Consider the following 24,219-nt stretch of genomic DNA (forward strand, 5'->3'; position numbering starts at 1 on the left):
ATATGCTTTTAAAAAAAATATTCAATAGGTGTTATTATTGTGTTAATTGACAAGTTGAATCCAGTGAACTACCTCTGGAACAGCTGGGGGTTCCTGAGGAGGGAAATGAGAACCACTGACTGATTTAGACAACACTTCTTAAATGACACAAGGCCATATCTTTCACAAGACATCTTCACCAGGCATAGTTATATATAACATGTAATAGCATGACACAACAGATTAAATAAACTGGAATGAGGCTCTCAGTCACAGCTGCACAAACAGAGCTGAGAGCAAACCTCCCCTACATTGCAATTATTACTAAAAGAGCAAATAACCCTTTTGTGAACTATAAAGAACCATTGAAGAGCTCAAAAGGTTATTTGAGTCATTATGGCTCCACATAGAACCATTAGCCTTCCCAAACCCTTGAGGAACCCTTTTGTTAGTGTTCTCCTCTTCCCTTGATGTCTCTCTCTTTCTTTCAGTACACAAACCCCATAGACAGTACATAAACCCTATAGACAGACATCAACCCCATAGAAAGTACATCAACCCCATAGAATGTACATAAACCCCATAGACAGTACATAACCCCCCTAGACAGTAAATAAACCCCATAGGCAGTACATAAACCCCATAGACAGTACATAAACCCCATAGACAGTACATCAACCCCATAGACAGTACCTAAACCCCATAGACAGTACATAAACCCCATAGACAGTACATCAACCCCATAGACAGTACCTAAACCCCATAGACAGTACATAAACCCCATAGACAGTACATCAACCCCATAGACAGTACCTAAACCCCATAGACAGTACATAAACCCCATAGACAGACATCAACCCCATAGACAGTACATAAACCCCATAGACAGTACTTAAGCCCTCTAGACAGTACATAAACCCCATACACAGTACATAAACCCCATAGACAGTACTTAAGCCCCCTAGACAGTACATAAACCCCATAGACAGTACATAAACCCCATAGACAGTACATAAACCCCATAAACAGTACATAAACCCCATAGACAGTACATAAACCCCATAAACAGTACATAAACCCCATAGACAGTACATAAACCCCATAGACAGTACATAAACCCCATAGACAGTACATAAACCCCATAGACAGTACATAAACCCCATACACAGTACATAAACCGCATAAACAGTACATAAACCCCATAGACAGTACATAAACCCCATAGACAGTACTTAAGCCCCCTAGACAGTACATAAACCCCATAGACAGTACTTAAGCCCCCTAGACAGTACATGAACCCACATCAGCTGTACAAACTATATCAAAGAAAATGACTTGGCCTTTGGTTTATGTTCATCTGATGGTTTTTTTTATTGCTGGGGACAAACACACACACACACACACACACACACACACACACACACACACACACACACACACACACACACACACGATAAAAGCAATCCTAGTCTGAAGACAGGAATAGTAGATTCCATTTCACTAGAGGTCAGGGGTCATATTTGAGAGGGGTCAGGTAGGAGATTGAAGTGGTCATCCCACAGCGTTTTGTGGGTAAATCGGGCAGGAAAAATTCCTATTAGATTTTTGTGCTTTCCAGAGATGCTAATAAATATTTGAGTGCAGGTCGGTAGAGCTTCACGAGAGGAGAGGCAAGAGGCAAGGGAAGAACAAACACACGCGCTCACACTGAGCCGCATGACAACAAACACACAGACAGGCCATATATCATAGAGACATCTGAGGGAAAAATTGTACCTATCAGAAACATTGTTGAGTCTTCCCTTTCACACAAACTCACACACACGCACATGTGCACAATCATGCACACACACACCAACATGCCCAACACACACACTGCTCTTCTGCACCTCATGAACCATTCTCAGAGAAAGAAGACACCGATAGAGAAAGTCAAGAAAAAGTTTTCCCCATTTTAAAGTGAGTTCCCTTATTCCACGGTTAAAAACCACACACTACCATTCACACACTGCTGTAAGTAGCTTCAGCTGTTCCAGGCCTCCCTAGTGGGAGATATGTGACGTTGGTACAGTACACTGGAAGTGGGGAAAGTCACACTGTAAGTCTGGTAGATATACTGTTTTGGAAAAAGGTATATTAGTGAGGAGGCCTGCACGTGTGTGTGTTCTAATGCGTGTGTGTGTTTGAGTGTGTTTGTGTGCATCCGTGCGTTGGTCATGTGCGCGCGTGTGTGTGTGCCAGCGTGTGTGTGCTCAAGCATGTGTGTGTGTATATACAACTCACCGTAGTGGCCTGAGTGTCCGCAGCAGGCGCAGCACCCGGAGCATACCCAGTATCTTGGGGCTGCTGTTGGACACCAATGAGACAAGGATGTCTATGGCTGAGATCATCACCAGCAACCCGTCTAGAAGGTTCCAGCTACTCCTCAGGTAGGCCTTATCACCAAACAACCATCCCAGCGCAGCCACCTGAGAATAACCACAGACAGATATAGAGCCATATAGTCTACACTTCCATTCACATACAAACAGGTAAACAATAAAGACAACAATACAAACACATACAGTGAAAGCAAATGAATAAATGAGGTCATCAGAACCAATTTACTTAACATCACTGACCAAATATAGAAACTGGAATTACAACACTAGATCACGGGGTTGGTTAACGCTGGACACTCCACGTGTATCCACAGAGTTCGGTCTCTTCCTACCAGACCCCTGTCCTGTGGAATCATCTCCAAGTGACTTTCATTTGTTGTCTCTGGGTCAGTTTAGGAGAAAGGTGTTTTTATATTGATAAATGTGTCTGTTTTGTTTGATTGTTTATTGTGTATATAATATTTGCTATTTAATTTTGTGTTTTACATTGTGTATAATTGTATTTTCTGTATTGTTCCCAGGGCACATATGGAAATGAGACCTAGGTCTCAATGTGTTTTTCCCTGGGTAAATAAATAACAAAAAATATGCTGAGCTCGTTTTGTTGTTTTCAAAAACGTTTTTAGTTGAAGAAACGTTTGTCTACTAGCCTACCTCATAATTAATAAACTTTACTTCAAAAAAACCGCCAGAATCTGGTGTTTCTATATCAAATGGTTTTGTTATATTTCAGTCTTCTGTGATGTATATAAAGTGTAATATTGGGATGCAAACTCAAATTAGAATAGATTTCAAATGTATATCTGACATGGTACAGGTGTATTCTTTTTTCTAAGCCTGTAACAATGTGTGTGAGGTGTATACTTTTTTGTCACAATAGATTTGTTTAAGACTACCAATAAACACTCTGTGTGACCCTGATTTAGCCTACTGCACTAAAAGGTTCACCTGTCTCCTACCCTTCATCTACACTGATAGAAGTAGATTTAACAAGTGACATCAATAAAGGTTAATAGCTTTCACCTGGTTTCACCTGGTCAGTCTACGTCATGTTTTCTGTACTCTGTGTAGTGAAGGGCAATCAACTTGTACTCCACTGATGCAGATGACATATGATTAGTAAAAAAATAAAAATAAAACGATGACAGTTGGAGCTGTATTATTAGATGTCAGTGCAGTCTTTGATGTTATTACTCATGAATTGTTATTGAAGAAACTCACTTGCTATGGTTTTGCATCACCTGCCATCACATGGTTGGAGAGTTATTTATCCAATAGAATCCAGAGCGTGTTCTTAAATGGAAGCTTCTCTAACAACAGCTATGTACAGTGCGGTGTACCTCAGGGCAGTTGCCTTGGGACTGTTTTCTTCTCTATCTTTACAAATGATTTGCCACTGGTGTTACACAAAGCAATAATGACTATGTATGCAAATGATTCCACACTCTCCAGTGTGTACATGTCAGCACCCAAAGCCAGTGAGCTCACTGAAAGTCTAAATAAGGAGTTACAGTCAGTATCAGAAATGGTGATTAATAGTAAACTGGTCTTAAATACAACTTAAACTTAAAGAGTTGTATTTGGTTCAAAACATTCTCTAAGACATAAACCTCAACTGGAGTTGTACATAAAGGGTGTGACCATTGAACAAATTGAAGAAGTTGAACTCCCAGGAGTAACATTGGGATGGTCACTTATCATGGTCAAGTCATATTGACAAACTTGTTGTGAAGATGGAGAGGGGTATGTCTGTTATAAAAAATATGTCCTGTGTTTTTGACACTGAAATCAACTGTACTATTTGTTCAGGCTCTGGTCTTGTCCCATCTTGATTACTGTCCGGTAATATAGTCAGGTGCAGCGCAGAAAGACCAAGCAATGCTGCACCGGACTCAAAACAGAGCAGCACACCTTTCCCTTAAACTGCACGCACAGAACTAACATCTTGTCAGCTTTTCCTGGACGAGGGTTGATGAGAGATTAACTGAATCTTCTAGTTTTTATGAGAAATATTACAGTGATGAAAATTCCAGATTGTCTGCATAATCAAATAACATTCAGCTCAGACCCCCATAAAGAAAAGACACGCCACCAGGGGTCTTTTCACAGATCCCAAGTCCCCAAACAATTCACGGCAAAGCACAATGTTATACAGAGCCAAGATCGCATGGAACACCCTTCCAAATAGAATTACTTAAGCTTACAGCAAAATGTCCTTTATAAAATGGATTAAACAACGTCTCATGGAACGGGAGGACTGTGAGGAGACACGCACAAACACACGCAAGTATGATTTTTGAGTTGTTGTTTGTATGTCATATTTGAAATGTGTGTGACTTTGTCGATCAGTGTTTTGTTACTTGTCCTATTTTAATGTTTTGTGTTCTTTGTGGACCCCAGGAAGAGTAGCTGGACCCCAGGAAGAGTAGCTGGACCCCAGGAAGAGTAGCTGCTGCTTTTGCCAAAGCTAATAAACACATACAGCACCAGTCAAAAGTTTGAACAGACCTACTCATTCAAGTTTTTAATTTTTTTATTACTATTTTCTACATTGTAGAGTAATAGTGAAGACATCAAAACTATGAAATAACACATATGGAATCATGTCGTCAGCAAAATACATTTTATATTTGAGATTCTTTAACAGTAGCCACCCTTACACATTTGCATAGTAAACCTTTTTTTAAACCCTGGAATGAGTAGGTGTGTCCAAACTTTTTACTGCTACTGTAAGACAAGTGTGATACAAACTTTTGTTATTGTAAAATGTTCTTCCGTATTTCAATCTACACAACTGACTGAGACACAACAATGACACACAGAGACAAACTGCATCTCAACTAGGCAGCCGGATGGGTCATTTGCATACGATGTTGCGCCTCACCCGAGTGTAAAGGCATGAATCTATATATAATCAGGCAGTGTCTTACTTAGAGAATGATCAACCCCCTGACAAACAAAGATGTGTCGAGGTTACAAAGGCTTTGGTTCCTATGTGAGTTCCGCCCAAATGTCTGACTGAGCGCGACGTTAATGAACCTCTCCCGAGCCCCATTATTCTTGAGCATGATTTAAATGTTGCCTTGGTCTGCCCTAAATTTGTATGTGTGTGTCTGTGTCTTTGTCTGTGTGCGCGAGCATGTGTGTATGTGCGTGTATGTGTGTTGTGTGTGTGTGCGTCTGTGTGGGTGAGCCCTGGTGTTGCATTGGGTCCTAGAATAGAGATAGAGGTCTTAGTGAGTGACACCTGTGAACTTTCTCTTGCCCTCACCCCTCCTCACCCCTGCCACAAGCCATGTGACTCAATTCAAAAGCCAGGACATTTGAATATTGGCTAGACATATTATTAAAAGATGGGTATGTGTGTGTGTGTGTCTGTAAGCTCAACGGTCAGTGATAGCTTTGTCCATTCATATATACAGTCATTAGAGATAACACACACACACACAGACAAACAGACACACAGACACACACACACACACACACACACACACACACACAAACATTCATTCATCTCTCTCGTCATCACAGACCGTTGAGCTCACACACACACACACACACACACACACACACGCAGTCTCTCTCTCTCTCACACACACACACACACACACACACACACACACACACACACACACACACACACACACACACACACACACACACACACACACACACACACACACACACACACACACACACACACACACATTTTAAAGTATGTCTAGCCATTATTCAAATGTCCTTGCTTTTGTATTGAGTGCCATTAATTCCTATGTAAAGAGTCAATAGTGCATTGACACCAAGTGAAGTTGAAGCTTAAGATGGTGTCTCATGGAGACATAATATGCACAGTTTGAGCTACTTCAGGAAGTGACTCTGCAGGCTAGCTCAGTGCTGCCAGCTCTCATTGGCTAACTCAAGTCGAAGGCCAACCGGGGTACTGCAGGCTGCCATTAGGAAATAAAGTATCCTTATGTGATAAAAACATATTTGGTTCAAGGACATACATCTGGTGAATTAGAAGCAATTATTGGTATCATGATTGTCTTTGAAACATGTTTTCACATGAAAATTGACCATGAAGACTGATATTTACCTACAATTGGGGATTCTGTTTTCTGTTAACAATACCGTGGTCAGCCTTGAACTTCCGAGCTTGTAATGAGAAGGGGTAGTCGTTCTCCCGTGGATCGCTCCCATTCAAGAGTGTGTGTGTGTGTGTGTGTGTCTCTGTGTGTGTGTGAGACTTACTCAGGTATCACACGGGAAGTCTGTTTTCTTAAAGACTTTGTATCTAAAGGCTTTGTATCTAAAGGCTTTGTATCTAAAGGCTTTGTATCTAAAGGCTTTGTATCTAAAGGCTTTGTATCTAAAGGCTTTGTATCTAAAGGCTTTGTATCTAAAGGCTTTGTATCTAAAGGCTTTGTATCTGTAAAACAGTAGAGCTGAAGATCAATCATTTGGAGGTGGGCCCAGTGCCTTCAAAAACATGATTTTCCAGTGTTATACACCCCTTCAAAAATAGTGGATTCGGCTATTTCAACCACACCCATTGCTGACAGGTGTATACAATTGAGCACACTGCCATGTAATCTCCATAGACAAACATTGGCAGGAGAATGGCCTTTACTGAAGAGCTCAGTGACTTTCAACATGGCATTGTCATAGGAGGCCACTGTTCCAACAAGTCCGTTAGTCAAATGTCTGCCCTGCTAGAGATTCCTCGGTTACACCCTTAGTGCTGTTATTGTGAAGTGGAAAAGTCTAGGAACAACAACGGCTCAGCCGCAAAGTGGTAGACCACACAAGCTCACAGAATGCAACCGCTGAGTGCTGAAGCACGTAGCACATAAATATTGCCTGTCCTCGATTGCAACACTCACTACTGAGCTCCAAACTGCCTCTGGAAGCAATGTCAGCACAATAACCATTCGTCAGGAACTTTATGAAATGGTTTTCCATGACTGAGCAGCGGCACACAAGCCTAAGATCACCACGCGCAAGGCCAAGCGTCGGCTGGAGTGGTGTAAAGCTCGCCGCCATGGGACTCTGGAGCAGTGGAAACGCTTCCTCTGGAGTGATGAATATAGGTCCAAAAGGCTCCTCATTTTTACACCCAAGACATTTAACCAAAGAAAGGCCCCTAGTGCCCGCTGTAAAGTTTGGTGGAGGAGGAAAAATGGTATGGGGCTGTTTTTCATGGTTAGGGCTAGGCTCCAAAATCTGAAAACTACAGCAGACAATGACATTCTAGACGATTCTGTGCTTCCAAATTGGTGGCAACAGTTTGGGGAAGGGCCTTTCCTGTTTCAGCATGACAATGCCCACGTGCACAAAGCGAGGTCCATACATAAATAGTTTGTCGAGATCGGTGCAGTGGAACTTGACTGGCCTGCACAGAGCCCTGACCTCAAACCCATCGAACACCTTTGGGATGAATTGGAACACAGACTGCGAGCCAGGCCTAATCGCCCAACATCAGTGCCCAACCTCATTAATGGTCTTGTGGCTGAATGGAAGCAAGTCCACGCAGCAACGTTCCAACATCTTCCCAGAAAGGTGGAGCAAAGGGGGGACCTACTCCATATTCATGCTCATGATTTTGGAATGAGATGTTCGACAAGCAGGTGTCCACATACTTTTGCAGTGTCCACATGCAGTGAATATATTTCCACACTATGAGGTTGGAATATTACTGTGAAATTGTGAAAATGATGACAATGCCCTTTTAGTGTAAGAGTTGTTTGAAAAGACCACCTGAAATTTCAGCCTGTTTTGGTGGGATGGAGTTTTGGCCTTCCTGGTGACATCACCATGCAGTAAATTAGTTAATAGACCAATAAGACACAGAGTTCCAAACCTCTCTGCCAATAACAGCACATTTTCAGTTTTCCAGACTAGTTTTCCAGACAACTCACAGACTAGTCTTGGCAAAATTATTTTTAAAGAAACGCCTCTTTGCTAAGAAACTATTTTTGTTTAGTTAGTTTAGGTAGTTAATTGTTACCCAGAAAATATTTGATATTCAGATAAAATTGGCTTTGTTTGACCTTTAAGGTATTTCTGTCATCTAAACTAAATACTACTAAGGTATTTTATGTACTTCAGGTACTTAAAGTATTTGTTAAGCTCTATTTTCTCATCTCTCCACCTTCTCCCCCCCCCCCTTCTCGCTCTCTCTCTCCCCTTCTCTTCCCATCTTCTCTCTCTCCCTTCACTCTCTCCCCCCTTCTCTCTTTCTTTCTATTTATTCAAATAAGCATGAGGGCAGATTGATAGGCCTGAGGGCAGATTGATAAGCCTGGGGGCAGATTGATAGGCCTGAGGGCAGATTGATAGGCCTCAGGGCAGATTGATAGGCCTGAGGGCAGATTGATAGGCCTGAGGGCAGATTGATAAGCCTGAGGGCAGATTGATAGGCCTCAGGGCAGATTGATAGGCATCAGGGCAGATTGATAAGCCTGAGGGCAGATTGATAGGCCTGAGGGCAGATTGATAAGCCTGGGGGCAGATTGATAGGCCTGGGGGCAGATTGATAGGCCTGGGGGCAGATTGATAGGCCTGAGGGCAGATTGATAGGCCTGAGGGCAGATTGATAAGCCTGAGGGCAGATTGATAGGCCTGGGGGCAGATTGATAAGCCTGAGGGCAGATTGATAGGCCTCAAGGCAGATTGATAGGCCTCAGGGCAGATTGATAGGCCTGAGGGCAGATTGATAGGCCTGAGGGCAGATTGATAAGCCTGGGGGCAGATTGATAGGCCTGGGGGCAGATTGATAGGCCTGAGGGCAGATTGATAGGCCTGGGTGCAGATTGATAGGCCTGGGAGCAGATTGATAGGCCTGAGGGCAGATTGCTAAGCCTGAGGGCAGATTGATAGGCCTGAGGGCAGATTGATACGCCTGAGGGCAGATTGATAGGCCTGGGGGCAGATTGATAAGCCTGAGGGCAGATTGATAGGCCTGGGGGCAGATTGATTGGCCTGGGGGCAGATTGATAAACCTGAAGACAGATTGATAAGCCTGAGGGCAGATTGATAGGCCTGAGGGCAGTTTGATAAGCCTGAGGGCAGATTGATAGGCCTGGGGCAGATTGATAGGCCTGGGGGCAGATTGATAAGCCTGAGGGCAGATTGATTAGCCTGAGGGCAGATTGATTAGCCTGAGGGCAGATAGATAAGCCTGATTGCAGATTGACAACCCTGAGGGCAGATTGATAAACCTGAGTACAGATTGATAAACCTGAGGGCAGATTGTACACAGAATCCACTGATGGATATTGGTTTATAAGCAGTCATTATAAGAGTAGGATTACAAAACTGTTTGGTATTGTTTCACTCTGATTGTAAAGGTTAGGATTATGGTAAGATTTTTCTAGATCTTTGCCTGTGGGCAACTCCTACCCAACATGTCCTAATATCACCTAGAGGGAGTAGAGCTTTAATCTGGCTATGTGGATCAGACCAGAAGGATGAAGGCCTTAACTAGAGCCCTGAGGTACAGTGATGAGTCTAGCCCAGGAAGACTACCCTTCTCTGGGTAGGACATTGCGTGTTTACGGGTTTACCGCTTGGTAGGGTATAGCACACGCTCCAGTAGGTGTATCTCACTGGTCACCCCCAAAGCCAATTCTTCCTTTGGCCGCCTCTCCTTCCAGTTCTCTGCTGCCAATGACTGGAACGAACTGCAAAAATCACTGAAGCTGGAGACTCTTACCTCCCTCACTAGCTTAAAGCACCAACTGTCAGAGCAGCTCACAGATCACTGCACCAGTACATACCTCATCTGTATGTAGTCCATCCAATCTACCTCATCACCATACTATATTCATTTATTTATCTTGCTTCTTTGCACCCAGTACGTCTACTTGGACATTCATCTTCTGCACATTCTACCATTCCAGTGTAATTGCTATATTGTAATTACTTCGCTACCATGGCCTATTTATTGCCTTACCTCTCTTATCCTACCTCATTTGCACACACTGTATATAGATTTTTCTACTGTATTATTGATTGTATGTTTGTTTATTCCATGTGTAACTCTGTGTTGTTGTATGTGTCGAACTACTTTGCTTTATTCTTGTCCAGGTCAGAGTTGCAATTCAGAACTTGTTCTCAACTAGTCTACCTGGTTAACCTCTCTTGGGTAGGGGGCAGTATTTTCACATCTGGATGAAAAGCGTGCCCATTGTAATTCGCCTGAAGCTAGGATATGCATATAATTGGTAGATGTTGATAGAAAACACTCTAAAGTTTTTAAAACTGTTAACATGATGTCTGTGAGTATAACAGAACTGATATGGCAGGCGGAACCCCGAGGACAAACCATCCCCCCCAAAAAAAGAATTCAGCCTTCAACTGTTTTCAATGGCTGTCACTTTTATTATAAGGCAACATCCTCCCAGATTGCAGTTCCTAGGGCTTCCACTAGATGTCAACAATCTTTTGAAAGAGATTTATGCTGGTTTTTGGAAAAATTTGCCAGAAATTTTAGTTTTTGTAGGTGGCTCCCATTTTGGCTGTAATGTTTCCAAGCGCTTGGAAGAGAGCGCGTTCTTTGGTATTTTTCTCCGGTAAAGACAATAACGATTCTCCGTCTTGAATTTTATAGTTTATTTACGTATTAGGGTACGTAAAGGTTTGATTATAAACGTTGTTTGACTTGTTTGGAAAAGTTTATTAGTAACGTTTGGGATTCATTTTGTATACATTTTGATGGAGGGAAAATGGGTGGATTATTGACTGAAGCAAGCCAGCTAAACTGAGTTTTATGGATCTAAAGAAGGACATTATCGAACAAAAAGGAACATTTCTGATGTATCTGGGACCTTTTGGAGTGCCAACAGAAGAAGATCATCAATGGTAAGGCATTTATTATGTCGCTATTTCTGACTTTCGTGGCGCACCTGCCTGGTTGAAAAATGATTTTCATGTGTTTGTATGCGGGGCGCTCTCCTCAGATAATCGCATGGTGTGCTTTCGCCGTAAAGCCTTTTTGAAATCGGACACAGCGGCTGGATTAATAAGAAGTTAAGCTTTATTTTGATGTATTACACTTGTGATTTTATGAAAGTTAAATATTTATAATACTGTAGTTTAAATTTCGCGCTCTGCAATTTCACCGGATGTTGGCCAGGTGGGCCGCTACCGTCCCACCTGCCCATAAGAAGTTAAATAAAGGTGAAATAAATAAATAAATAGGGTCCCCTAAGTCCATCCTTACCTTTACTGTCATCTCTGCCACAAAGATCGCTGTGAATATGTAGTTGGATAATGTGAGGAAGATGCGCTCCTGCAGAGAGAGAGAGAGAGACAAAGAGAGAGACAAAGACAGAGAGAGGGAGACATAGAGAGAGAGCGAGACAGAGCGAGAGAGACAGAGCAAGAGAGACAGAGAGAGACAGAGCAAGAGAGACAGAGAGAGAGAGAGAGAGCGAGAGAGACAGAGCAAGAGAGACAGAGAGAGAGATAGAGCGAGAGAGAAAAAAGAAAGAAAATAAGAGAAAGACAGAGAGAGGGAGACCGAAAGACAGAGAAAGACAGAGAGAGCGGAGACAGACAGACACAATTAGACCCAACCAGATCATGAGAAAACAAAAATAAAATTACTTGACACATTGGAAAGAATTTACAAAAAAAACCAGATCAAACTAGAATGCTATTTGGCCCTAAACAGAGAATACACGGTGGCAGAATACCTGACCACTGTGACTGACCCAAACTTGAGGAAAGCTTAGACTATGTTCAGACTCAGTGAGCATAGCCTTGCAATTGAGAAAGGCCGCCGTAGGCGGACCTGGCTCTCAAGAGAAGACAGGCTATGTGCACACGGCCCACAAAATGAGGTGGAAACTGAGCTGCTCTTCCTAACCTCCTGCCCAATGTATGACCATATTAGAGAGACATATTTCCCTCAGATTTAACAGTTCCACAAAAATTCGAAAACAGACCCAATTTTGATAAACTCCCATATCTACTGGGTGAAATTCCACAGTGTGCCATCACAGCAGCAAGATGTGTGACCTGTTGCCACAAGAAAAGGGCAACCAGTGAAGAACAAACACCATTGTAAATACAACCCATATTTATGTTTATTTATTTTCCCTTGTGTACTTTAACCATTTGTACATTGTTACAACCCTGTATGTATACATAATATTACATTTGTAATGTCTTTCTTGTTTTGAAACTTCTGTATGTGTAATGTTTAATGTTAATTTTTATTATTTATTTCACTTTTGTATATTATCTACCTCACTTGCTTTGGCAATGTTAACACGTTTCCCATGCCAATAAAGCCCCTTGAATTTAAGTGAATTGAATTGAATTGAAAGAGAGACAGAGAGAGTGGGCAGAGAGAGAGAGAGAGAGAGAGAGAGAGAGAGAGAGAGAAAAAAAAGGGAGGGAGAGAGAGACTAAAAATATACGCCTGAGTTGCCTCTAAAGTAGTTTAGGATTAACTTTGCTATATATATTCTGACAGTGAGTGAGAGTGAAGTAGAAATAGAAGGAGAGGAGATTCAGTAAGACAGTGACAGACACAGAGTAAAACATCTCTATCCCTCAACTCATCTAGTATGTCTCATCCCTCCATCTTCTACTGAAGCTTGTTGCCTGTCGCCAAATGACTTCCGTATACGGTTAATTTAGATCTCATGTCCTTTCCTCTCTCATCCTCTCCTTCCTCTCTCATCCTCACCTTCCTCTCTCATCCTCACCTTCCTCTCTCCTCCACTCCTTCCTCTCGTCCTCTCTTTCCTCTCTCATCCTCATCTTCCTCTCTCATCCACTCCTTCCTCTCTCATCCACTCCTTCCTCTCTCATCCTCATCTTCCTCTCTCATCTACTCCTTTCTCTCGTCCTCTCTTTCCTCTCTCATCCTCATCTTCCTCTCTCATCCACTCCTTCCTCTCGTCCTCTCTTTCCTCTCTCATCCTCATCTTCCTCTCTCATCCACTCCTTCCTCTCGTCCTCTCTTTCCTCTCTCATCTTCCTCTCTCGTCCACTCCTTCATCTCGTCCTCTCTTTCCTCTCTCATCCTCATCTTCCTCTCTCATCCACTCCTTCCTCTCGTCCTCTCTTTCCTCTCTCATCCTCGCCTTCCTCTCTCATCCACTCCTTCCTCTCTTGTCCTCTCCTTTACTCTCTCGTCCTCTCCTTCCTCTCGTTCTCTCGTTTCCTCTCTCATCCTCGCCTTCCTCTCTCATCCACTCCTTTCTTCTCCTGTCCTCTCCTTTCCTCTCTCGTCCTCTCCTTCGTTCTCCTCTCTCATCCTCTCTCGTCCTCTCCTTCCTCTCTTGTCCTCTCCTTTCCTCTCTCCTTCCTGTCTCATCCTTTCCTTCCTCTCTCGTCCTTTCCATCCTCTCTCGCCCTCTCCTTTCCTCTCTCGTCCTCTCCTTCCTCTCTCGTCCTTTCCTTCCTCTCTCGTCCTCTCCTTTCCTCTCTCGTCCTCTACTTCATCTCTCCTCCCCTCCTTCCGCTCTTGTCCTCTCCTTTCCTCTCTCATCCTCTCCTTTCTGCTCTCGTCCTCTCATTCCTCTCTCGTCCCGTCCTTGCTTTCTCCTCTCTCGTCCTCTCCTGTCCTTTCCTCTCTCGTCCCCTCCTTCCTCTCTCGTCCTCTCCTTTCCTCTCTCGTCCTCTCCTTCCTCTCTCGTCCTTTCCTTCCTCTCTCGTCCTCTCCTTTCCTCTCTCGTCCTCTACTTCATCTCTCCTCCCCTCCTTCCGCTCTTGTCCTCTCCTTTCCTCTCTCGTCCTCTCCTGTCCTTTCCTCTCTCGTCCCCTCCTTCCTCTCTCATCCTCTCCTTTCTGCTCTCGTCCTCTCCTTCCTCTCTCGTCCTCTCCTTGCTTTCTCCTCTCTCGTCCTCTCCTGTCCTTTCCTCTCTCGTCCCCTCCTTCCTCTCTCGCCCTCTCCTTTCCTCTCTCGTCCTCTCCTTCCTCTCTCGTCCTTTCCTTCCTCTCTCGTCCTCTCCTTTCCTCTCTCGTCCTCTACTTCATCTCTCCTCCCCTCCTTCCGCTCTTGTCCTCTCCTTTCCTCTCTCATCCTCTCCTTTCTGCTCTCGTCCTCTCCTTCCTCTCTCGTCCTCTCCTTGCTTTCTCCTCTCTCGTCCTCTCCTGTCCTTTCCTCTCTCGTCCCCTCCTTCCTCTCTCGTCCTCTCCTTTCATCTCTCGTCCTCTCCTTTCTCCTCTCTTGTTCTCTCCTTTCTCCTCTCTTGTTCTCTCCTTTCTCCTCTCTCGTCCTCTCCTTTTTTCTCCTCTCCTTCTTTTTCCTCCCTCTTCCTCTCCTTCTTTCTCCTCTCTTGTTCTCTTCTTTCTCCTCTCTTGTCCTCTTCTTTCTCCTCCCTCGTCCTCTCCTTCTTTCTCCTCTCTTGTCCTCTTCTTTCTCCTCCCTCGTCCTCTCCTTCTTTCTCCTCTCTTGTCCTCTTCTTTCTCCTCTCTTGTCCTCTTCTTTCTCCTCCCTCGTCCTCTCCTTCTTTCTCCTCTCTCATCCTATTCTTCCTTTCTTTTCCTTTCCTTCTCCTCTTCTCTCCTTTCCTATTTTACATCCCTCAACATACAATACGTTTTTGAAAAAACAACTGTCGACATTATTCATTATTTTCCAGCCCAGTCAACCTCATAATAACCCCTAAAGATGAAACATTGAATACATGTCTGTTGTACCATGAATTCATTTCACGATCCAAAGACCAGTAACTAAGCAGATGTTGTTTGTGGTGTGTGTTAAAACATCAAAAGCCTGACAACCACATTGTGATACGTGGTGCCAAGCTGGAGAATCATTTTTGAGACACTAAATCAATTATTCACCCAACATTCCACATTAAATGTGATCATTACCAAATGAGAAATGTATTGTTCTGCAAATTCATAAGAGAAACACATAGCTGTTTACTGCTGGGTAAATGGGACAGGTCAAATAAGATCCTGTGGAAGTATACACAGTGTGGTCTGAAATGATTGACACCCTTGATGAAGATGAGCAAAAACGACTGTTTAAAATAAGACTTGAAATACCGAGTCATATTCGATGGACAGAAAAAAAGGAACATTCTATTGTTTTATACTAATGCAATGTATAACAAGTCATATATTTCTTCTCTCAAAAAGGTAGGGGGCCAAATGATTGACACCCCTGTTTTCAACACCTTTCGATAGGATAACAGCACTGAGCTTTTTCTCTAAAATGTTTTATGAGTTGGCGAACACATTGGGAGGGATCTTAGACCATTCATCCATACAGAATCCTTCTAGATCCTTAATATCCGTCATCTGCGTTCATTGATTGCCTTCTTCAATTCAAACCAGAGGTTTTCAATGGTTTTCATGCATTCTGAGTTCGAAGCAAAATCCACCACTGGTGGTCAAATAGCTCTATTTTCATGTCATCTAACAAACGGAAACGCCGGGAGTTTGCTAAACAGCATTGGCACTTGGATTGAAACTGGTACTTTGATCAGATGACATGAAAAATAAGAGCCAAGTGAATCAGTTTAAGAACGCACGACCAGAAAAGAACCCCATATCTACTGTAAAATATGGTGGTGGATCGGTGATGTTATGAGGCTATTTTGTTTCCACTGGTCTTGGGGCCCTTGTTAAGGTCAACGGCATCATTAACTTTACCCAGTACCAGGATATTTTACCCAAACACCTGGTTGCTTCTGCCAGGAGGCTGAAACTTGGCTGCAAGTGGAACTTATAGTAAGACAATAACCCCAAACACACATCAATATCTACAAAGAAATATGAATTGGCCTCAAAATCAACATTTTGCAAAGGCCATCTCAGTTCGAATTGAAGAGGTTAATCATTATTTTATCTTTATTTAACTAGGCAAGTCAGTTAAAAACAAATTCTTATTTTCAATGACGGCCTAGGAACAGTGAGTTAACTGCCTTGTTCAGGGGCAGAACAACAGATTTTTACCTTGTCAGCTCGGGGATTTGAGCTTGCAACCTTTCGGCGGTTACTAGTCCAACTCTCTAACCACTAGGCTTCCTGCCGCTCCATAAGCACAGACCTGGAAAGATTCTGTATGGAGGAATGGTCTTAGATCACTCCCAATCTCCAATCACAATATTTTAGAAAAAGGCTCAGTGTCGTTATCTTCGCATGGTGAGGTATTTGAAAGATATTGAAAACAGAGAGGTCAATCATTATATTGCTTGTCAAACAAAATCTCTTTCTGTGAGAATTTGTATTATAATAAAATAGTAAAATATCGCAATATTTTAAAGAAGAAATATAGCTCAGTGTTTTAATTATTTATTTTATAGAGGAATTTTTTCTCATCTTTACAAGGGTCTCAACAAATTCGGACCCCACTCTCCATACTCAGCAAAATCAATAAACTCCACAGTTTTTACTAGTAATCTATAATAACAGAAAAATCGCCAAGGTCTCTATCAAACGCAGCTCCCAATCAAGCCTTTTTAGAAAACAAGTAGGTTACCTACGTCAGAGTAAAAGGTACACAGTATTACTCCCATCACTTTACAGACAAGGGAAATTGCAAAAAGAGGCTGTGGAAGGCAACTGTACATGAGTAAGTAAGCATGCAGCAAAAGCAATAACTGAAACTGCCTTTGTTCGTAATAAAACATTGACTAAATCTCTAGCAAATGTAACTCACAATCAAAGCCATTCATTCTAAACCACCAACAGTATATATACACAAGATAAAAACCAATCAGATTTAGCAATAACCCAGGCCATTGAGATGGAGGCACAATAACATCAGGTGTGTGTGTGTGTGTGTGTGTGTGTGTGTGTGTCTGTGTGTGTCTGTGTTTGGCCTGCTAGCCATGGCGGGGAGATCTCGAACAGGCAATACAATCACCATTTGCATCCAATTTCAATAATCACCTCATTACAGGGGTTTGGAATTACGAGAGCACCAATGAGAAATATGTGTGCATCTTTATGTTTTCCACTGATTACAGTTGTGTGTGTGTGTGTGTGTGTGTGTGTGTGTTAGTGTGCGCGCGTGTGTGTGTCACTCACCACGCTATAGGCCTCTATTCTAGGCCTCTCCATGGCGATGGTGATGCAGTTGAGGAAGATGATGACCAGAACGACGTGGTCAAACATCTTGTGGGATATTATCTTGTTGCACGCCATTCGAAACCTGGAAAACACACACACACACACACACACATACACACACACACAAACACACAGAGACACAACGTCATTCTTAAAATAAACTTTTATATAATTGGAAAACACATGATGATGAGATATGTCTATAATATAACATACAGACTGTTGTATGATCTGATGAACCCCGTTGTGGTCTAAATGAATTATGCATATTGCACGTTAACAATATCGCTCACTCAGAAGTGATGATGTCGGGACCAAAAACATTCCCTTCTCACATCCACAGTAATTCAACAAACCACAACTGAATAACTGGCAATAAAGTCTCAGCTTCTGAAACAGAAACAGAAATGAGCAAAACATACAGAAGAGAACCCACTCTGACGGATCCTGTCTGTCACAACGTACAGAGGAGGACTCACTCTGACAGATCCTGTCTGTCATAATGTACAGAAGAGAACCCACTCTGACGGATCCTGTCTGTCACAACGTACAGAAGAGAACCCACTCTGACGGATCCTGTCTGTCAAAACGTACAGAAGAGAACCCACTCTGACGGATCCTGTCTGTCATAATGTACAGAAGAGAACCCACTCTGACGGATCCTGTCTGTCATAATGTACAGAAGAGAACCCACTCTGACGGATCCTGTCTGTCACAACGTACAGAAGAGAACCCACTCTGACGGATCCTGTCTGTCATAATGTACAGAAGAGAACCCACTCTGACGGATCCTGTCGGTCACAACGTACAGAAGAGAACCCACTCTGATGGATCCTGTCTGTCACAATGTACAGAAGAGAACCCACTCTGACGGATCCTGTCTGTCACAACGTACAGAAGAGAACCCACTCTGACGGATCCTGTCTGTCACAACGTACAGAAGAGAACCCACTCTGACGGATCCTCTCTGTCACAATGTACAGAAGAGAACCCACTCTGACGGATCCTGTCTGTCACACAGTACAGAAGAGAACCCACTCAGACGGATCCTGTCTGTCATAATGTACAGAAGAGAACCCACTCTGACAGATCCTGTCTGTCACAATGTACAGAAGAGAACCCACTCTGACAGATCCTGTCTGTCACAATGTACAGAAGAGAACCCACTCTGACGGATCCTGTCTGTCATAATGTACAGAAGAGAACCCCCTCTGACGGATCCTGTCTGTCACACAGTACAGAAGAGAACCCACTCTGACGGATCCTGTCTGTCATAATGTACAGAAGAGAACCCACTCTGTGACGGATCCTGTCTGTCATAATGTACAGAAGAGAACCCACTCTGACGGATCCTGTCTGTCATAATGTACAGAAGAGAACCCACTCTGACGGATCCTGTCTGTCATAATGTACAGAAGAGAACCCCCTCTGACGGATCCTGTCTGTCACACAGTACAGAAGAGAACCCACTCTGACGGATCCTATCTGTCATAATGTACAGAAGAGAACCCACTCTCTGACGGATCCTGTCTGTCATAATGTACAGAAGAGAACCCACTCTGACGGATCCTGTCTGTCATAATGTACAGAAGAGAACCCACTCTGACGGATCCTCTCTGTCACAATGTACAGAAGAGAACCCACTCTGACAGATCCTGTCTGTCACAATGTACAGAAGAGAACCCACTCTGACGGATCCTGTCTGTCATAATGTACAGAAGAGAACCCACTCTGACGGATCCTGTCTGTCATAATGTACAGAAGAGAACCCACTCAGACGGATCCTGTCTGTCATAATGTACAGAAGAGAACCCACTCTGACGGATCCTGTCTGTCATAATGTACAGAAGAGAACCCACTCAGACGGATCCTGTCTGTCATAATGTACAGAAGAGAACCCACTTTGACGGATCCTGTCTGTCACAACGTACAGAAGAGAACCCACTCTGACGGATCCTGTCTGTCATAATGTACAGAAGAGAACCCACTCTGACAGATCCTGTCTGTCATAATGTACAGAAGAGAACCCCCTCTGACGGATCCTGTCTGTCATAATGTACAGAAGAGAACCCACTCTGACGGATCCTGTCTGTCATAATGTACAGAAGAGAACCCACTCAGACGGATCCTGTCTGTCATAATGTACAGAAGAGAACCCACTCTGACGGATCCTGTCTGTCACAACGTACAGAAGAGAACCCACTCTGACAGATCCTGTCTGTCATAATGTACAGAAGAGAACCCACTCTGACGGATCCTGTCTGTCACAACGTACAGAAGAGAACCCACTCTGACAGATCCTGTCTGTCATAATGTACAGAAGAGAACCCACTCTGACAGATCCTGTCTGTCATAATGTACAGAAGAGAACCCACTCTGTGACGGATCCTGTCTGTCATAATGTACAGAAGAGAACCCACTCTGACGGATCCTGTCTGTCATAATGTACAGAAGAGAACCCACTCTGTGACGGATCCTGTCTGTCATAATGTACAGAAGAGAACCCACTCTGTGACGGATCCTGTCTGTCATAATGTACAGGAGAGAACCCACTCTGACGGATCCTGTCTGTCATAATGTACAGAAGAGAACCCACTCTGTGACGGATCCTGTCTGTCATAATGTACAGAAGAGAACCCACTCTGACAGATCCTGTCTGTCATAATGTACAGAAGAGAACCCACTCTGTGACGGATCCTGTCTGTCATAATGTACAGAAGAGAACCCACTCTGACAGATCCTGTCTGTCATAATGTACAGAAGAGAACCCACTCTGTGACGGATCCTGTCTGTCATAATGTACAGAAGAGAACCCACTCTGACAGATCCTGTCTGTCATAATGTAAAGTTGTTCAAATTTCAAAAGGCACTCGCACATCTGAGCATTCTTTTTGTTTTCACCCTCCAGACATTATTTCCTAAAGGACTTAATTATTAAATGCCTATGTATGTTATGTTGTGCATTTGAATATGAATAATGTGCCTATTTAAGATTACTCTGATGTTTTTCGTACGACGAACCCAATGACTAATGAAAACTTGCCATGTCCCCATTGTGGTTTTACAGATGTGTTTAATATGTCTTATTTACACACTTTATTTACATTTTTATGAAATGTATGTTGTTATATTTGGTGGCACTTATGTGTTTTTCCAACATCTCCAACCCTTTTCGATGTGTGGAACAGATGTGGTTGGGACGAGGTCCACATAAGGGTGCTAATATTAAAAAATTCACATACTCTCTGACGAAGGCCGTGAGGCCGATACGCAACCTTATTAAATATGAGTGATACTATCAACAACAGTGTGCAGTTTCCTTTTTCCTTCATACTGTACAGAAGACAACAACAGCTATGTTTCTGTCCCAGAAGACAACAACAGCTATGTCTCTGTCCCAGAACACAACAACAGCTATGTCCCTGTCCCAGAAGAAAACAACAGCTATGTCCATGTCCCAGAACACAACAACAGCTATGTCCCTGTCCCAGAACACAACAACAGCTATGTCCCTGTCCCAGAAGACAACAGCAGCTATGTCTCTGTCCCAGAACACAACAACAGCTATGTCCCTGTCCCAGAACACAACAACAGCTATGTCCCTGTCCCAGAACACAACATCAGCTATGTCTCTGTCCCAGAACACAACAACAGCTATGTCTCTGTCCCAGAACACAACAACAGCTATGTCCCTGTCCCAGAAGACAACAACAGCTATGTCTCTGTCCCAGAACACAACAACAGCAATGTCTCTGTCCCAGAACACAACAACAGCTATTTCCCTGTCCCAGAAGACAACAACAGCTATGTCCCTGTCCCAGAAGACAACAACAGCTATGTCTCTGTCCCAGAACACAACAACAGCTATGTCTCTGTCCCAGAAGACAACAACAGCTATGTCCCTGTCCCAGAAGACAACAACAGCTATGTCCCTTTCCCAGAAGACAACAATAGCTATTTCCCTGTCCCAGAAGACAACTACAACTCTGTTTCTGTCCCAGAAGACAACAACAGCTATGTCTCTGTCCCAGAAGACAACAACAGCTATGTCTCTGTCCCAGAACACAACAACAGCTATGTCTCTGTCCCAGAACACAACAACAGCTATTTCCCTGTCCCAGAAGACAACAACAGCTATGTCCCTGTCCCAGAAGACAACAACAGCTATGTCTCTGTCCCAGAAGACAACAACAGCTATGCCCCTGTCCCAGAAGAAAACAACAGCTATGTCTCTGTCCCAGAAGACAACAACAGCTATGTCTCTGTCCCAGAAGACAACAACAGCTATGTCCCTTTCCCAGAAGACAACAATAGCTATTTCCCTGTCCCAGAAGACAACTACAACTCTGTTTCTGTCCCAGAAGACAACAACAGCTATGTCTCTGTCCCAGAAGACAACAACAGCTATGTCCCTTTCCCAGAAGACAACAATAGCTATTTCCCTGTCCCAGAAGACAACTACAACTCTGTTTCTGTCCCAGAAGACAACAACAGCTATGTCTCTGTCCCATAAGACAACAACAGCTATGTCCCTGTCCCAGAAGACAACAACAGCTATGTCCCTGTCCCAGAAGACAACAACAGCTATGTCCCTGTCCCAGAACACAACAATAGCTCTGTCCCTAAGATCTGTTTAATCTTCAGGCAAACAATCATTATGATGACAGACAGTGTGTGTGTGTGTTTGTGTCTGTGTGTACACGTTTCGTGTCTGCTTGTGTGTTTGACTAGTCACATCATTATCTACACTAGATGACCTAAATCCTCTCATCTCTGCATGCTAGCTCTCATTGTTAAAGTATCCATCATGCATTCATTATGTGGACCAGGGACATCACGCTCACTCCCACGGTAGGATAGACAGACAGACAGACAGACAGACAGAAAGAAAGAAAGAAAGAAAGACAGACAGACAGACAGACAGACAGACAGACAGACAGACAGACAGACAGACTGCACCCGTCAGGTCATAACTTTATTTCAGTGCTCGATCATAGACATCAGATGCTTTTTATTCATCGATCTAAATATCTGACATCTATCTATGTATCTGACATTTTCATGATAGCCCTGACCTTTCCCTAGAGGATTCAGTTACGGTCATCTGTGCTCTTTGGACTGTCAGTGTTTGACAGTGGGCATATTCATGAGTTTATGTTCGCGGACATTTTCATTATACCTTTTATCTTTTTTTGAAACTAACTTTGCTTTTCATTCGGAATGTTGACAACCTGGGTGCGAGGCCTGTTTCTTCCTTAGCCAACGACTGTAGATATACCAAAGACGACTAACTGCCTGTGGAGGTGAATGGAGGTCCGTTGTCCATGTTGAACAGCTGTGTGACTACAGTTTCCCACCGAGCCTCTGTCTCCTGATAGACACAGGTGGGTGAGCCAAAATGGACGACGCAACATGGATGTCGATTGAGGCAGCCCTCCGCACCTCTCTGATTCAGAGGGGTTGGGTTAAATGTAGAAGACACATTTCAGTTGAATGCATTCAGTTGTACAACTGACTAGGTATCCCCCTTCCCCTTTTCCATTCCACACAATGCCTGTGTCCTCAGTGTCACTGTTAGAACACACCCTACTTCACACTGCGACTGGGTCACAACAAGGGCACTGCTAGAACAGGACACTGGGTTCTACCATGGGAACTGTTAGGACAGAACACTGGGTTCTACCATGGGGGGAACTGTTAGAACAGAACACTGGGTTCTATCATGGGAACTGTTAGAACAGAACACTGTGTTCTACCATGGAAACTGTTAGGACGTAACACTGGGTTCTACCATGGGAACTGTTACGACAGAACACTGTGTTCTACCATGGGAACTGTTACGACAGAACACTGTGTTCTACCATGGGAACTGTTAGGACGTAACACTGGGTTCTACCATGGGAACTGTTACGACAGAACACTGTGTTCTACCATGGGAACTGTTATGACAGAACACTGGGTTCTACCATGGGAACTGTTACGACAGAACACTGGGTTCTACCATGGGAACTGTTACGACAGAACACTGGGTTCTACCATGGGAACTGTTAGAGCAACACACTGGGTTCTACCATGGGAACTGTTAGGACGTAACACTGGGTTCTACCATGGGAACTGTTACGACAGAACACTGGGTTCTACCATGGGAACTGTTAGAGCAACACACTGGGTTCTACCATGGGAACTGTTAGAACAGAACACTGGGTTCTATCATGGGAACTGTTAGAACAGAACACTGTGTTCTACCATGGAAACTGTTAGAACGTAACACTGGGTTCTACCATGGGAACTGTTACGACAGAACACTGTGTTCTACCATGGGAACTGTTACGACAGAACACTGTGTTCTACCATGGGAACTGTTAGAACAGAACACTGTGTTCTACCATGGAAACTGTTAGGACAGAACACTGGGTTCTACCATGGGAACTATTACGACAGAACACTGTGTTCTACCATGGGAACTGTTGTGACAGAACACTGGGTTCTACAATGGGAACTGTTACGACAGAACACTGGGTTCTACCATGGGAACTGTTAGAGCAACACACTGGGTTCTACCATGGGAACTGTTACGACAGAACACTGTGTTCTACCATGGGAACTGTTACAACATAACACTGGGTTCTACCATGGGAACTGTTACGACAGAACACTGGGTTCTACCATGGGAACTGTTAGAGCAATACACTGGGTTCTACCATGGGAACTGTTAGGACGTAACACTGGGTTCTACCATGGGAACTGTTATGACAGAACACTGGGTTCTACCATGGGAACTGTTAGAGCAACACACTGGGTTCTACCATGGGAA

General features: G+C 43.5%; 1 protein-coding gene across 1 annotated transcript in view; it reads right to left on the reverse strand.

The window, feature by feature from the left end:
• LOC110492818 (voltage-dependent T-type calcium channel subunit alpha-1G-like) overlaps positions 1-24,219 on the reverse strand; it is a 228,544-nt gene that overhangs the window by 80,547 nt on the left and 123,778 nt on the right. The window contains 3 exon segments of the mRNA XM_036945869.1: positions 2,263-2,447; positions 11,584-11,652; positions 17,364-17,487. Coding sequence (XP_036801764.1) covers positions 2,263-2,447; positions 11,584-11,652; positions 17,364-17,487 — 378 coding nt within the window.

Source organism: Oncorhynchus mykiss, chromosome 16, assembly GCF_013265735.2.
Source record: "Oncorhynchus mykiss isolate Arlee chromosome 16, USDA_OmykA_1.1, whole genome shotgun sequence".
NCBI lineage: Eukaryota > Metazoa > Chordata > Actinopteri > Salmoniformes > Salmonidae > Oncorhynchus > Oncorhynchus mykiss.